Source organism: Drosophila sulfurigaster, chromosome 3 (assembly GCF_023558435.1).
Source record: "Drosophila sulfurigaster albostrigata strain 15112-1811.04 chromosome 3, ASM2355843v2, whole genome shotgun sequence".
Classification (NCBI taxonomy): domain Eukaryota; kingdom Metazoa; phylum Arthropoda; class Insecta; order Diptera; family Drosophilidae; genus Drosophila; species Drosophila sulfurigaster.
Window position 1 is genome coordinate 44,200,201 of NC_084883.1, and position 13,328 is coordinate 44,213,528.

At 36.2% G+C, this 13,328-nt stretch overlaps 2 protein-coding genes across 3 annotated transcripts in view; both read left to right on the forward strand.

Annotated features, from left to right (window-relative positions):
- Nucleotides 1–13,328, forward strand: part of LOC133841854 (trichohyalin) — a 68,524-nt gene that overhangs the window by 50,681 nt on the left and 4,515 nt on the right. For both annotated transcript variants that reach the window (XM_062274629.1, XM_062274630.1), the window contains exons 3-5: nucleotides 11,827–12,022; nucleotides 12,116–12,424; nucleotides 13,188–13,299. In XM_062274629.1, coding sequence (XP_062130613.1) covers nucleotides 11,965–12,022; nucleotides 12,116–12,424; nucleotides 13,188–13,299 — 479 coding nt within the window. In that variant the 5' untranslated portion in view covers nucleotides 11,827–11,964. The remainder of the gene's footprint in view (nucleotides 1–11,826; nucleotides 12,023–12,115; nucleotides 12,425–13,187; nucleotides 13,300–13,328) is intronic.
- LOC133845253 (uncharacterized protein F58A4.6-like) lies at nucleotides 9,622–10,364 on the forward strand. Its single transcript, XM_062279655.1, has one exon. The coding sequence runs from the start codon at nucleotides 9,689–9,691 to the stop codon at nucleotides 10,352–10,354; it is 666 nt and encodes a 221-aa protein (XP_062135639.1). The 5' UTR covers nucleotides 9,622–9,688; the 3' UTR covers nucleotides 10,355–10,364.

Genomic DNA, 13,328 nt, shown 5'->3' on the forward strand with positions numbered 1-13,328 from the left:
TAAGTATTCTAAAACCAATAAAGTGACGTACATTTAGAAATTTTTTTGAGGGAACACATAGAAAAACTAGCCGTAGATTGAGCACAAATAATCAATAGAAATAATTGCATTCATTACACTTCACGTTACGAATACTATAAGTTCAATGAATGCCAATAAGTTGAGCAAATAAGCACTCTCAGATGCTATCTGCAGCACTCGTAATAATGGTTCAACTTTGATTGTGATACTGCTACAATAACAATCATTTATTTATATAAGAAAAATATTTCGCACCTACGATTACGAATCATAGCACACCCATTGGCGTAATTTTTGTGTGAAGGGTATTCGACGACGACGACACATTCAATATTCATGCCCATTTCCATTCCCATTCACATTCACATTCACATTGATATGGCAATTGCATTTGGCGGTGGGCTGTTATGCGTTGCACGTGGCGTATGCGTAATAATTGTCAATGCTAGCATTGTGGCATTAAATTTCAACAACGATAGCCACAACAATTTGTTGAATGCAACACAAATATTGATACAATTGAATACTCTTATCAAATATTTATACAATTTGCAACAGCGACACTCGGAATCGTTGCGATGCTTTTATGAAATTACATGCAAATATGCAAAGTAACGAATCGAATGAGGCGCTTGAAACTGTCACAACTGCCAGAGTCTGTGGATAGACTAACTATAATTGTAGTCGATATATTATATGTAGATGAGTCAGCTGGCAGCTGCTAGAAGACCCACCCAAGAGTAGTTGGAGTCTTAGTCACCATTTGGAATAATATTTTTTTTATTATTTTTGTTATACACGAAAATTTGCATGCAATTCGCTGTCAAGTCGACGACTCGCTTGTCATACCAAATTCGTCGCTTGAAGCGGCATTTTGATTGCCTTTGGATGCGGATTTGGTTTTTCGATTTCAAATTTAATTCGTTTGATTTGATTTGTGAGTTGTGCGCAACAAATTTTGATGTTCACCTTGGCATTTAGATCAGACTTTAAAACAGTACCAAATATGGGCTAAAGAACTGTCCATTTATTAATCTGCGAGTTGGTCAATAAATTGATGCAGACTTTGCATAGCCGTTAAGTCAACAAAATGTAGCAGCCACAACTCGCGTGGCATCTGCTGTTGCAGCCCATATAAATTACTGCTGCTAAACGGAAATGGAAATCAAACTGAATAATGTTTGTGCTGCTTTTTGATGTTTGCTTTTGCGTCTGCCAAGCGGATTTTCAACATGTTGGCAAACAGTCGGCAATCCTTTTTTAACAACAACAACGAAAACATGTAAGAAAGCTTTAGTACAGTGTACTCGACTGTGAGATACCCGATAACCATTGTGAATAAAAGCAAAACAGTGCGGTATCAATTTGAAAATATACCAAATGCTATATTTAGTATATTTATGTAGTAGTAGAAGTTCAAAATATCAGATTGTCAGCAAAAGCAACTAAGACCCGCAACATGTAGTAAGAAAAAGTTCTGAAACTTCATCTGATCACATCCAAATTTTCAGGAATCATAAAGGCTACAATAATTATTGTATATGCCAAAATTCTTGTTACTCGATTTGCGGAGCGGACTTGATCTGCGTTCAAACATAACAAATGCGGTCGAAAATTAATATTATAGTCATTATCAGTTCTAGGAGTTCATGAGGACAGACGGACAGACAGATGCTGATCAAAAATATATATACTTTATGGGGTTCTGCCTGTTTCAAACATTTCCTGCCGGCACAAATTTAAAATACCCTTTCTATCCTTTGGGTAACGGGTATAAAAAAAGGAGTATCCTTCATTATGCTCCCATAAGAATTTTACACAATGCACAAACTAGAGATAGGCAAACAAAATAGTTCGAGGCTGCAAATGATTTCATGCCTTGACGCATGTAATATGTCTGTCCCATTTGTGTGCTGAGGCTGAGGCTGAGGATGAGGCCGAAGCGGAGGCTCTTAAGGGCACACAGCACAGACACGAAGATAAAACTTTTGATTTATTGTTGACATGAACAACGGACAACGAACAACAACAATGGCACACATACAGGATGCGGAACTAACTACTCGAATGCGTGCCTTCCATTTTTGGGGGGGGAGGGAAAAGAATGGGAAATAGAAAGATGCTGCAGCTCACACAAATTATCCAGTAGTGAGGCCAAGGCAAAGGCGAAGGCGTAGGCGTTGTAATGGAGTAGAAGGGAAGAGGGGGGGCATAAAAAGTGTCAACTGAGTCACAGACACGCGCCAAAAATACTGTTGACCCAACAACGAACACAACAAGCAGCAAAAGCAACAGCAACAGCACAAACACAACAATGACAATGGCTTGTCCACTTGGCAAATGGCTTTTCTTCTCCCCCTCCTCCTTCTATAACTCATCTCCCTTCCTTCCTTAGTGCTTGGGCAGCAGAAAATATGAAAGCAAACTTTATGCGGTCACACACACTCACACTCATACACAAAATTTGCGTGTTTGCTGCGCATTAATTTGCTCAAATATTTGGCATAAATTAAAAAAACAGTTTTCTCCTGCTCAAGCTGCGCAAATAATTAATCGAAAATGTTTCAGCAAACGCACCAGAAAAAAAAAACAATTCAAGTGACATTTTGATGTCAATGCAAACAGAAAATTCATAAAAAATAATAAGACGGTGAAGTAGCTGAAAGACAAGTCAAGAGCGCTCAAAGTTGATAGTGATGACAGACCGCAAAATACCCAACTTTAATATTGATCGTGAATTTAGTTAAAAAGTTTATACTAATTTCAATATTTAGGCTTTATTATATTTTTTAGTATTAAGGAAATTCAACGAGAAAGTATTCTTCAACATTCTATTAAATGTTTTTTACTAATTTCATTTCTTAAATAAACTAGACAAATTTTGTGTGCATAAAAGATAGTCTTAAAGTTGTATTATATTATTTTACAATGCAAAACTGCAAGAAATTTGACTAAATATTTATTTATAGGTAGAATTTTGCATCTTAAAGAATAAACATATTTACAACATAGAATTTAATTACAATTGGCCACACAAATAGGCAACAGCAACAACTAAATATATTTGAGAAAATATTGTGTTATACACAGATTTAAATTGCTTCAGCCAAAATTAGATTATAAGGTTGGAAAATCATTTTCTTAGCCTATTTAAAACTTGCCTTTCACTTTCACAAATGATAAATATTTTATCTGTTTATTAGCAGTAGCCGCTAGTACTATATAAATAGCAAAATGAATTTAAACTTAACGATTTTAATCAGATGAATAAAGATAAGTTATTAGCATTCCAACAGCGCTAAAGATTTGCACAGTTTTATTACCATAGGGTATAAAAATTGAAACTGAAACTGTAATTGAAGCGTCGTAGATCGTGGCATTTGCTTTAAAAATTTACATCATCAGCAAGCGAGCGAGCGAGCGAATGAAACGAATGGAGATTAAAGAGGCTGGGGCGACGGTTCGGCATAAATTCAAATGTATGACATCACTTGAGAGCAAATTGTTGCTTGGTATCTGTTATTGTTGTTATAAAGTGTACGATAGTTTGTAGTTTCTGTAGTTGTAGTTGTAATTCGAGTGCCATAGACAACGACGACGACGACGCTGGCGCCTGCGCCACATACGCAAATTTATTTGGTCGATGACGCCGAGCTGACAAATTTAAAATGCATAAAATGATTGGATGAGGTTGTGCAAAGCAGGAGTAGGGGGAGAGGACACGGGACAGACATTCACAGAGTCAACGCATACTTGGGTGCTGAGTGAGTACGTGTTGTGTGAGTCAAAGTCAGGCCTAATGTGATTGATGCAGCTGATATTGAACCAAAAATTATGTCATACTTTGCCAACTACTTTTTTGTGTTTTGTGCTGCGGATTTTGGGGGAAGCAGGTAGTTTTTTGTGGAGCGGAAATGATTGATAAGCGAAGGAGGCGCTGAAGCGTGCGTTGATTGAATGACCCAAAAATCGTTGAATTTTTGAGTGCCGAATTCCCAAGTTCCCAGAAAATGGAAATCGAAATGGGTTGGGCCATAAGCAGACCGGATGAGTCAACTATGGACTGTGGATTAAAACTGATGTTTCATCTCAGTCTCTCAGGCTGATTGACATAGCCGCAATTTATCAGGGACAAGCTATGTATACGCACACACAGATTGACTTTTATTGGCTTCAGATGGAAAGGGTAGCATAGCATAGATGCAAAAGCAATTTATTGTTGAAATTCATCGACTAAACTCATTAAACAACTTTTTGCAAAAAAAAAGCTGCTGCGCTGCGTATGCGTGATATTGCGCATACGACCCGAGGGCCCGCCATTGCGATCTGATTGCGTTACGCTATCGCTGCAAAACGCTCTCAACTGTCAAAGGAGTTGGCATCTTCAGACAGTGTCATGTCAGCGGCTAAACTACTAGCAACAACAACAACAACAACAACGACGACGACGACGAAGCAAGTTGAATGCAGAGCATTAGGAAAATGACTTTCACTTTTTTGCGTGGTAAATGGTATAAGTCCGAAAGGCGAAACAGAACGTTGCCCTGCAAGCATCACAGAGTCACAGATGCAGTCATGACACAGCTCTAGGGCCAATGAGATTAGCTTGCATTGATAAAAAAAAAACGCAAAAGAAAAATACGAAGGAGAAGAAAGAAAGACAAACGCAGCTGGCAGCAGCCAAACGGCATATCAGATGCTCTTTGGCCAGGTATATAGATGGGCATGCTTAGAGCACGAGTACGTGATGTGCCACAGGAAGGCTGAAGTTATCATGGCCAAGTCAACGACAGCAATGCAGCTCGTAAAATGCGTTCATAGAGCAGCACCTGAGAAATGAAAAAATAAAAATGGTAGAAGAAATGGCAACTGTTTTTCTGCCCGACTGCGTCATGAAGAACTTAGCTACTCAGCTCTCAACTCCGGATTGCCAGCGGATAGGTGATTGGCTTACCGAGTAAGTGGCGCTTGAATTATGCCACGATTTCGAAAGCGTAGCCAACTGAAAAGCAAATCAAATTCAATGAAATGCAGTTTTGCAAAAACGTTTTACGCACTCTCACTTGCTATATTACGTTGAATAATTGTAAGCTGCTGCAGTTGTAAAAAGTCGTTTTTGGAATTCGCGTAAAGATATAATATAATAAGTGTCACTTATCTTATCATCGTGTCAGTTGAGCTAATTTTAAATTGAACTACATTGTCAAAGCCAGATAAATATAAGATTTAAACATTTAATTATGACTCCAAATGAAACAAGTTCAGACAAAAGAAAGTTAACAAAGCAATTACTATATTTTATTTAAAATTGATTATTTGCTTCAAAGCAGCATTATAATTAGATTGCTTCATATGTTTGTGTATAAATATGTAGAACAATTTGCACAAAGTAATAAATGCTTTATTTTCTAAGAATTCTAGTCAATTCAGTAACCTCAATAATTTAATAATCATTTCAATTTGATGCTCTTTTTGCTACACACATTGAAATCAGATTTTTAATACAATTATTTTCTACAATAAATTTTAATTTAAATACAAAGCAAAGCGGAAAAGCTTGTTGAAAGCGAAAGATATGAATGATAGAAAAATTTGTATAAATAAATAGCAAAATTTAAAGCCTATTCAGTTTGCTTCCTTTAGATGTAATTTATCATATTACAGTTTATAAAATAAAAACCATACAAAAAATGTATTAAATTCAATAATTAATTCCTTTATTTATCACATTACTCACCTATTTACTTTAGAGTGTGTCTGCAATCTAATAAATAGCTCAGCTGCGTTGTTATCTGGTTTTAATTTCTGTTTGTTTTCAATTATGATGCGCAACACATGTTATCAAAATATAATGCGCATAAATTAATTAAGAGCGGAAACACTTCGACAAAAGAGTAGAAAAAACGGTATACAAAAACAAATGGATAGAAGAAGAAACTGAAACTGAAATAATTATAAAGATTTTTCGAATATTTATGAAGTTTAATTGAAATCGTAAAACTGGAAATTAGTTTAAAATTAAGCATCTCCGATTCGCATGTTTTCCCAAAATATATGTTAATTTTTTTTATTAACAAAATAAAAAACGGGTTAGCACTCATCGAAAATTGATTGGAAATAGCAAATACCAAAATATTAACTAAAAAGATAAGTGTTTTAAATGTTTTTTTTTTTGGGGATTTGTTTTCGTTTCAATTTAGTGTGGTCCGCTGAAAAGTTGTAAGAATAATGTCGACAATTTGTCAGATATTCCAACCGGTTTGCCAGATTAGAGAAGTAATATATTAGAGACGACGACGACCAAAACAAAAAAAAACCAAACCAAACTCAAATCAAGCAAAAGAATATTTTGTTTGGTGAAGATTTATGAGGCAGCTGTTCGCATTGAACCCGCCGTCAAGAGGTTAAGACCAAAAGATGCTGCTGCTGTGGCGAACATTCAACTTTTCGCTTTCAATTGATTGCCCGCCCCGACCACTTGATTGATTGACTGACTGACTGACTGACTGAACTAATGTGTGGGTGGTTATCTCAATTAAGACTACAGACGGAGGCAACGAACAACACTCAGTCAGCTTCCTAATTTTGTTGAGTGCTGACTGAATGATTTCTGTAAGTGATGTTTACAATTTTCGATTGCAATTTGTTAATTTATTTGCCCACATATTTCATATTCATACTTCTATCGTCATGATTAACAACTTTATTATGGATTCGTAGAATAATGTCTGCTTTATAATTTTCGCATAAATATTAAGCCGCACGCTCTCAAGGTTTATTGAAATTCTTGAAATAAACATAACTAACTATTTAGTTCCAGTCCAAACACGCCCTCAGCTCATTTATCAACAAAACGACTTTGTTAAAGACGCTTAAAAAACCAAAAATTCTTTTTAAAATACTGCGTTCTTTGTACGACTTTAAATTCAATTTCACGTTGGGTAGTTAAAAAATGAACAACCAAAAAAACTACAGACGAATGTGCTCGACTGTAAGATACCCGCTACCCATTTAAAAAAAAAAAGAGCAAAACAGTGTGGTATTATTCTTCAAATATACCAAAAACACCGCAAAATACTCAAATATACCGACAGTCAGATTTAATTTATCGATGTAGTACTACATTCGAAATGTACCATGGAGTACTAAACATAGCGGTATTATTCTTAAAATATACCGCGAAACACTAAAATATACTAACATACATATATACTGTATATACATATTTAGTATTGCATTCAAAATATACCGTAAAGTTCTAAACATGCCAGTATTGTGTACCAAAGTAGTATACCACAAAAATACTAAAATATGACGAAGGTTAAATTTGAGTATAAAAATACCATATGAGCTAAGCAGCCGTTACTTACATTTCCTGCAGGCACAAAGTTATAATACCCTTTTAGTCTTTGGGTAGCGAGTATAAAAAATTATGGGAAAACATAACATTTTTATACTCTTCGTTGCGTTGAAGGTCATGCTGAAGTTTTGGGATATATTTCAAATCTTCTCTAAAGTTTTTAGGGGTAATATGCGCTTCTATTGAACCCAAATCAGCGCACTCATAAAATGTGTGTTTCATAAGCCTTTTTGGGGTTTCGCTGATTGATTTGATTCGTGTCAGTTTTTGTCATTTACTGGCTCTGCTTGTTTTACGATTTCCCCGGAACTTGTTGAACTGTTGTCGAAAATCAAATTAAAAACACATTTTCAACACACACAAAAGTGATTTCATCGCAGTTGCATGTCTGATGGATGTTTTGCGATATATAAATGCGACGATGCTGTAATCAAACACGCCCAGAAAACAAGTTCAAGATCAAGGTCAGGGCAGACAGACAATCGAAGCTGACGCGATGCTTATCTCAATGGATTGTCAACGAATGCCATTTGAATGTAATGTCTCCCACTTTGAACTGCATTCAAAGGCGGCCATAAATCATTCAATCGCCCACAACAAAAACAACAACGACAACAACAGCATTCAACAGTTTTATGAGTGGGTGTTGACTGCCTGCCGTCTACTTATTGGCCATCGAAACACATGTCAAGCGGTAATGTGCAGCGCCTTGTAGGCATAAATTGTGCACAAAAAAACAGAGACTGAAAGACAGAAAGATAGACAGCAATTGCTGAGACCCATTGCCAATGTCAGCGCAGCTTCAGCTGGCGTCTCAGACGTCATCGTTGTGGAATTTGTCGTCGACTCAACTCGACTCGACTCAACTTTGGCTCAGCTGTGCCACAACAACAACAACATCAACATCAACAAACAGTCACAGTGTCTGCCAAAGTCGTCAAGCCAGTCTTATGCCTATGCCAAAACATTGAGTGAGATAAGAAGAGAAGTAGTTAGAGGGAAAGAGAGGAGCCAACCAAGAAAGATCTCCGTCGGCAATTGCCTTTGGGGCCTGGCGGCACTTTTAATTTGTGTGCTTTGCCATGCAGAGGCACGAATTATTTTTGTTTTTTTTCATATTTTGTTTTTTACTACAACAACAAGCAACGAGAAATTATATGTGATTTGCTGTGGAAAATGATGCGAGCATGTGTGTTGCATGCTTGTCGTGAAAATGGCCAACGGCTGCGACTTTGGGTTAGTCGCAAGCCTCAAATAGCTCAATTATGTGACACCATGAGCCCAAAAGAGTGAGAAAGGGAGCGCCAAAGCAGCTGGGAAGTGGAAGCAAGAGCGCGATATACGGAAGCTGAAAAACAGTCAAAGCTGTCTATTTGAAATGATTCACGTAATTATAGCTGCTATTAGAGTCTGGCCTAATGTGACCTTTGAGGTAGCTAACGTTTTAGTTGCCAACAGAGTTTTCTTTAATTTTTTTAGTTACTAGTATTTTAAATAAAAGTAATTACAAAATTTAGAAGCTGACTTTTATTTTGTAAATATACATTAAGTACCTTTATATGATACACTTAAAGTTAAGCTAAAGTTTCTATTACAATATTTGTATTCACCATTGTGTATCCAATGGTATCTCTTATTGACTTAGTTATTCAGCTTCCTTAAATGACTTCATTTCCATATTTACTAACGACAATCAAATGATAAGCTTTCAACTGTCGTGTAAAAGATAAATAGGCAAAATGGCATCATCATGTAGAAAAAAATTCAGTTCTCAGAAATATTGTAATAAAGATAAGTAAAATATAATATTTTTAATAATGTACTGAAAAATAATAGCGTCTGACTTTAGAACTTAGGAATAATCATTACTATCGAGTAGAAAGGTAAATAAGATATAATTTCGGGATGATTCCACATATTTTAGGAGCGAATTTTTTTTAGCAACTATTACGACACGAAAATTATAAAAAACCAAAAAGTTCATCGCTACACCTCTGAAACACTCGCCTATTCATAACACTTCATAGAGCAACTAATTTAATTTAAAAAATAGTTCCACTTTATGGAACATTGAAAAATCGGCCCTTTGTGTATCTGGGCACCGGCCTTTAACAGGCTACAGGAAAATTTCATTCAAAACGAACACCAATTGCATTGAAATATTGCTCACAGCCGCAAAGTATGCAACAGAAATTCCAATTCGATAACAAATATTTATTGTATGACAGCACTAATACAAAGAAAACAAAATATGCTTTGGGTAGTAATGACATTTAACTGAGCGAGCGACTGCTCTCTGTGCACAGCATGAGATTAATTGTGTGCGTCTGCGACTATTGGCAACGGCGTCATTATTACAATCGCCCCCAAGCTAAGGATATCCAAATTGAGTCAGCTGACGAGGGAAAGCAACTGGCTAAGCATAAACTTATGCGTCGACTTTCCGTGCAACTGGACGCCGTTAGTGGGAACTATTTGTTGCGCGAAGTACTGCAGCAAAATGTGTTGCAACACCAACTACAACACAATCTGAGCGTGCAACTCTTGTGGCTCTCGTTGCAGCCACCTGCGAGACTTGGCATCGATTACAAGTGGACACTAATGCTGTCGCATACCATTGCGGAGCACGTGCAATTGGACCAACTGATGTGCTGGCTGTCCACTCTGGGTGGCGGCTATTCATCGCTGGGCGATCAATTTACGCGCTGCGCCGAGGCAGCTGGCAAGATTTCATTGCAGCAGCTGAGCATTGGTCTGCGACTGGGGAATCCCTTGCTGCAGGCGCGTTGCAAGCTCTATTACAGCATTTCCCTCATCCAGCGGGGGGAACTGCGTCAAGCCAAGCAGCTGATAAGGAATCAATATCGCTTAGCTTGCGAGCAAAATGATCAGCGTTTGAAGAGAATGTGTCACGGCGTCTGGGAACGATTGCGTTATGAATACGGCGAGCGTCAGAGGAAGGCTATAAAATAAGATGAGCTAGTGATTATAATTATTTAAAATAATGAAGGCGATTACTTTATATAAAAAGAGTTCGATCCAAAAATGTACACATTTAAAAAGAAAAATAATATCAAAAGTTTGAATGACGAGATTACATTGAAGAGAAATCAAATAAAAGAAAACAATCGAAGTTCATCAATAGTTCAACTACTCGGAATTCTTTGGCAAGGCAAAAACTATTTCAGTATCTGTTGTCTGGTGAATTTCCAAATCAATTCTTTGTCTTCTCTTGCATTTAGGTACTTTAAAGTAATTGAAATATTTCGATAGAAAAGAAATAAAACAATAGATTTAAAAGTGGTTCCATTGAGCTACTCAGAGTTTTGTGACTTGAAAGAAAACGTTTCCTAATATGACGTCTAGTGATTTCCCCATTGATTCAACATTGATACTCTACAAACAAGCTTCCAATATTTTCTTATGCTGACAACAGTCACACCTCATTGAACTAACTAACTGTGCTCAAATGCCATATCGTTTATTTATAACTCAAATATTGGCATTTGAAATTAGCGTTTAAAATGTAATTATTTAGGTAAATACCCAAAATTAAGTAAATAAATCAAAGTTCTGTTAGACATAGAAATATAAGCACATTTTTAGTATAATGTAGATTTATTTGAGTAGAAAATAAGTACTATTTAAAAATATTACCTTGACAAAACAGTTTTGCTTTTCAAATATAAGCCAAGACTTTCAACAAAATCATTAAGCAGTAAGAAACCACAAAAAAAATTTTTGCTCTATCATGAAAATTGCTTTAAAAGTTGTTATCTTTAAATGCTATTAAATGCACTCAATTTAGCTTAACAAAACTGCTTAATTGAAATTATTTTCCAACTCATTTGATTGGTTTTCATTTATCCTATAAATGTTCTTTGTTAAATTGTAACATAATTGCCACAGCAGCTGCTGCATTTAAATCCTTAGACATAAATGCATAAATGTCTTATAGTGACAAATAAATTATGCAAGCTTTCACCTCAACATGTTCATAATTAAGAGCTTATTTTACCTGAAAAGCAGCTGCAGTAACACAAACAAAACTTAAATCAAAATTCTCAAGCCAAATGTGTGATTTGTGTTGTGTCACACCCAAAGACCAAGCCAAGGTGAATTACGCATAATGGCAAATAGAATGGAATAACAACTGCAAGCGATTTATGAAAGTGTCAAGTGGAATGCCAAACAAACAGTCGACATTGTGTTGGCCAATATCGTAATAAGTAAGCGCCAGTTGGCCATCTGAGCGTAAAATTTGTGTTTATGAATGAAGTGTTAATAAAGCAAATAAATCGCTTCAAGAATTTTTTCGCTAGCTTAATTTGCCGCATCCATCAGCGGAAATACTTGTTAGCGTTTTCATCTTTTTATAAATCATTCAAATGTTGAGATATGATAAATGGCTAAAAATATATCTTGGATTTTTTTTGTACTTGCAGCACTTTAGCAATTTTCACAGCGATGTAAAAAGCTGACAACGAAGCAAAGGAAAACCAATTGAATCCCCACTAAAACCAGAACACAACAGAAGAAGCAGCAACAGCAGCAACCACAAGGAATCACATTAAGTGTGCAACATGAGCAGCAACCGCGGCCAAATGATGTTGAGCTGCCTAGTAATTACCTTAGGTTTATGTGAGTAAATTGCGCATACGCCGCGTATGGTGTGTGTGCCCTTTACTGCCGTTGACAGCTAATAATATCATCATCCTTCCATCTCTCATCCAGTGGCACACACATGCCAGGCACAGATGCATTTAAGCGGCGCCAGTGCTGGCGTCAGCTTCCCCAATGCCAATGGCGGCGCCCCCTCACCGCTGGCGGAGGGCGTGTCAAAGCCACGTCGCATGTATGCCATGTGCCCGCCACAATTTCAACGTGTGGGCTTCGATTGCTACTCGCTGGTGTCGCAGCGCAGCAGCTGGCTGGAGGCGCATTTCTTCTGCAAGGACAAGAACGCCAATCTGGCGGAGCCCACAAAGTATGCGGATCGCAAGCTGAGAACCTTCCTGGAACGCCAGGATTCGCTTGCGGGCGGTAAGTGAATGCATCAGCTTGAGAGTGAAAAGTTCAAAGAGAGCAGCGAATTTATGTGTGAAAGCAAAACCAAAATCATGATTCAATTATGAAAAGAATTACGAGAAGGCCAAATTTCAAGAGTTTTCAGGATTTAAAGTGAACAAAATTATAAATAATTGACTTTAAAAATTGCTTTAAATTTGAATTTAAATTTGAAATCATTAAAATGAATTATGAGAAGTTCCTTAAGACATAATTTACTACAGAATATGTAATATAATTGAGACTGTTCCTTAAACATAAAGAAGTATTGACTTTCAAATATTTATTCTATATGAATCAGAAAGTAAGAAATTATATTTTCTACATTAAATAACAAAACTTCAAGATGACTAACAAACTCTTCATTGTATTTAAATTTGAAATTATAAAAGCATTGATTGCGTGAAAAAGGTAAAAAAAAATGATAAGATTTTAAAGTTTCTGTGAAATGATTATTTAAAGACAAAATTAGTCATACACTAGAGAATATTATTTTAGCCGAATAAGCATATAAAAAGTATTCTCTATCGAAATATTTATTATAAAATGAATCAGAGCGTAATAAGTGATATTTTCTAGTTAGTTAACTAGACTTCAGTTATCTAAACTTAAAGATATCTAATTATCTATTCATTGTGTAAAACTTAAAGCTTAAATTCCCAATCAATTTGAAATAAGTAAAATAAAGTTGAGTATAACAATTTATTGATACAAATACGTAAACGTTTTCTCCCTCCAGAACATGACCCCATTTGGATTGGAGCTACCTACGACCATCACAACAAGTTCTGGCAATGGAGCGTTAGTAACCGTAACTTGACCTACAATGCATTCACGGAAATGGATCCCACGTACGTACATTGATACAAAATTTATACAA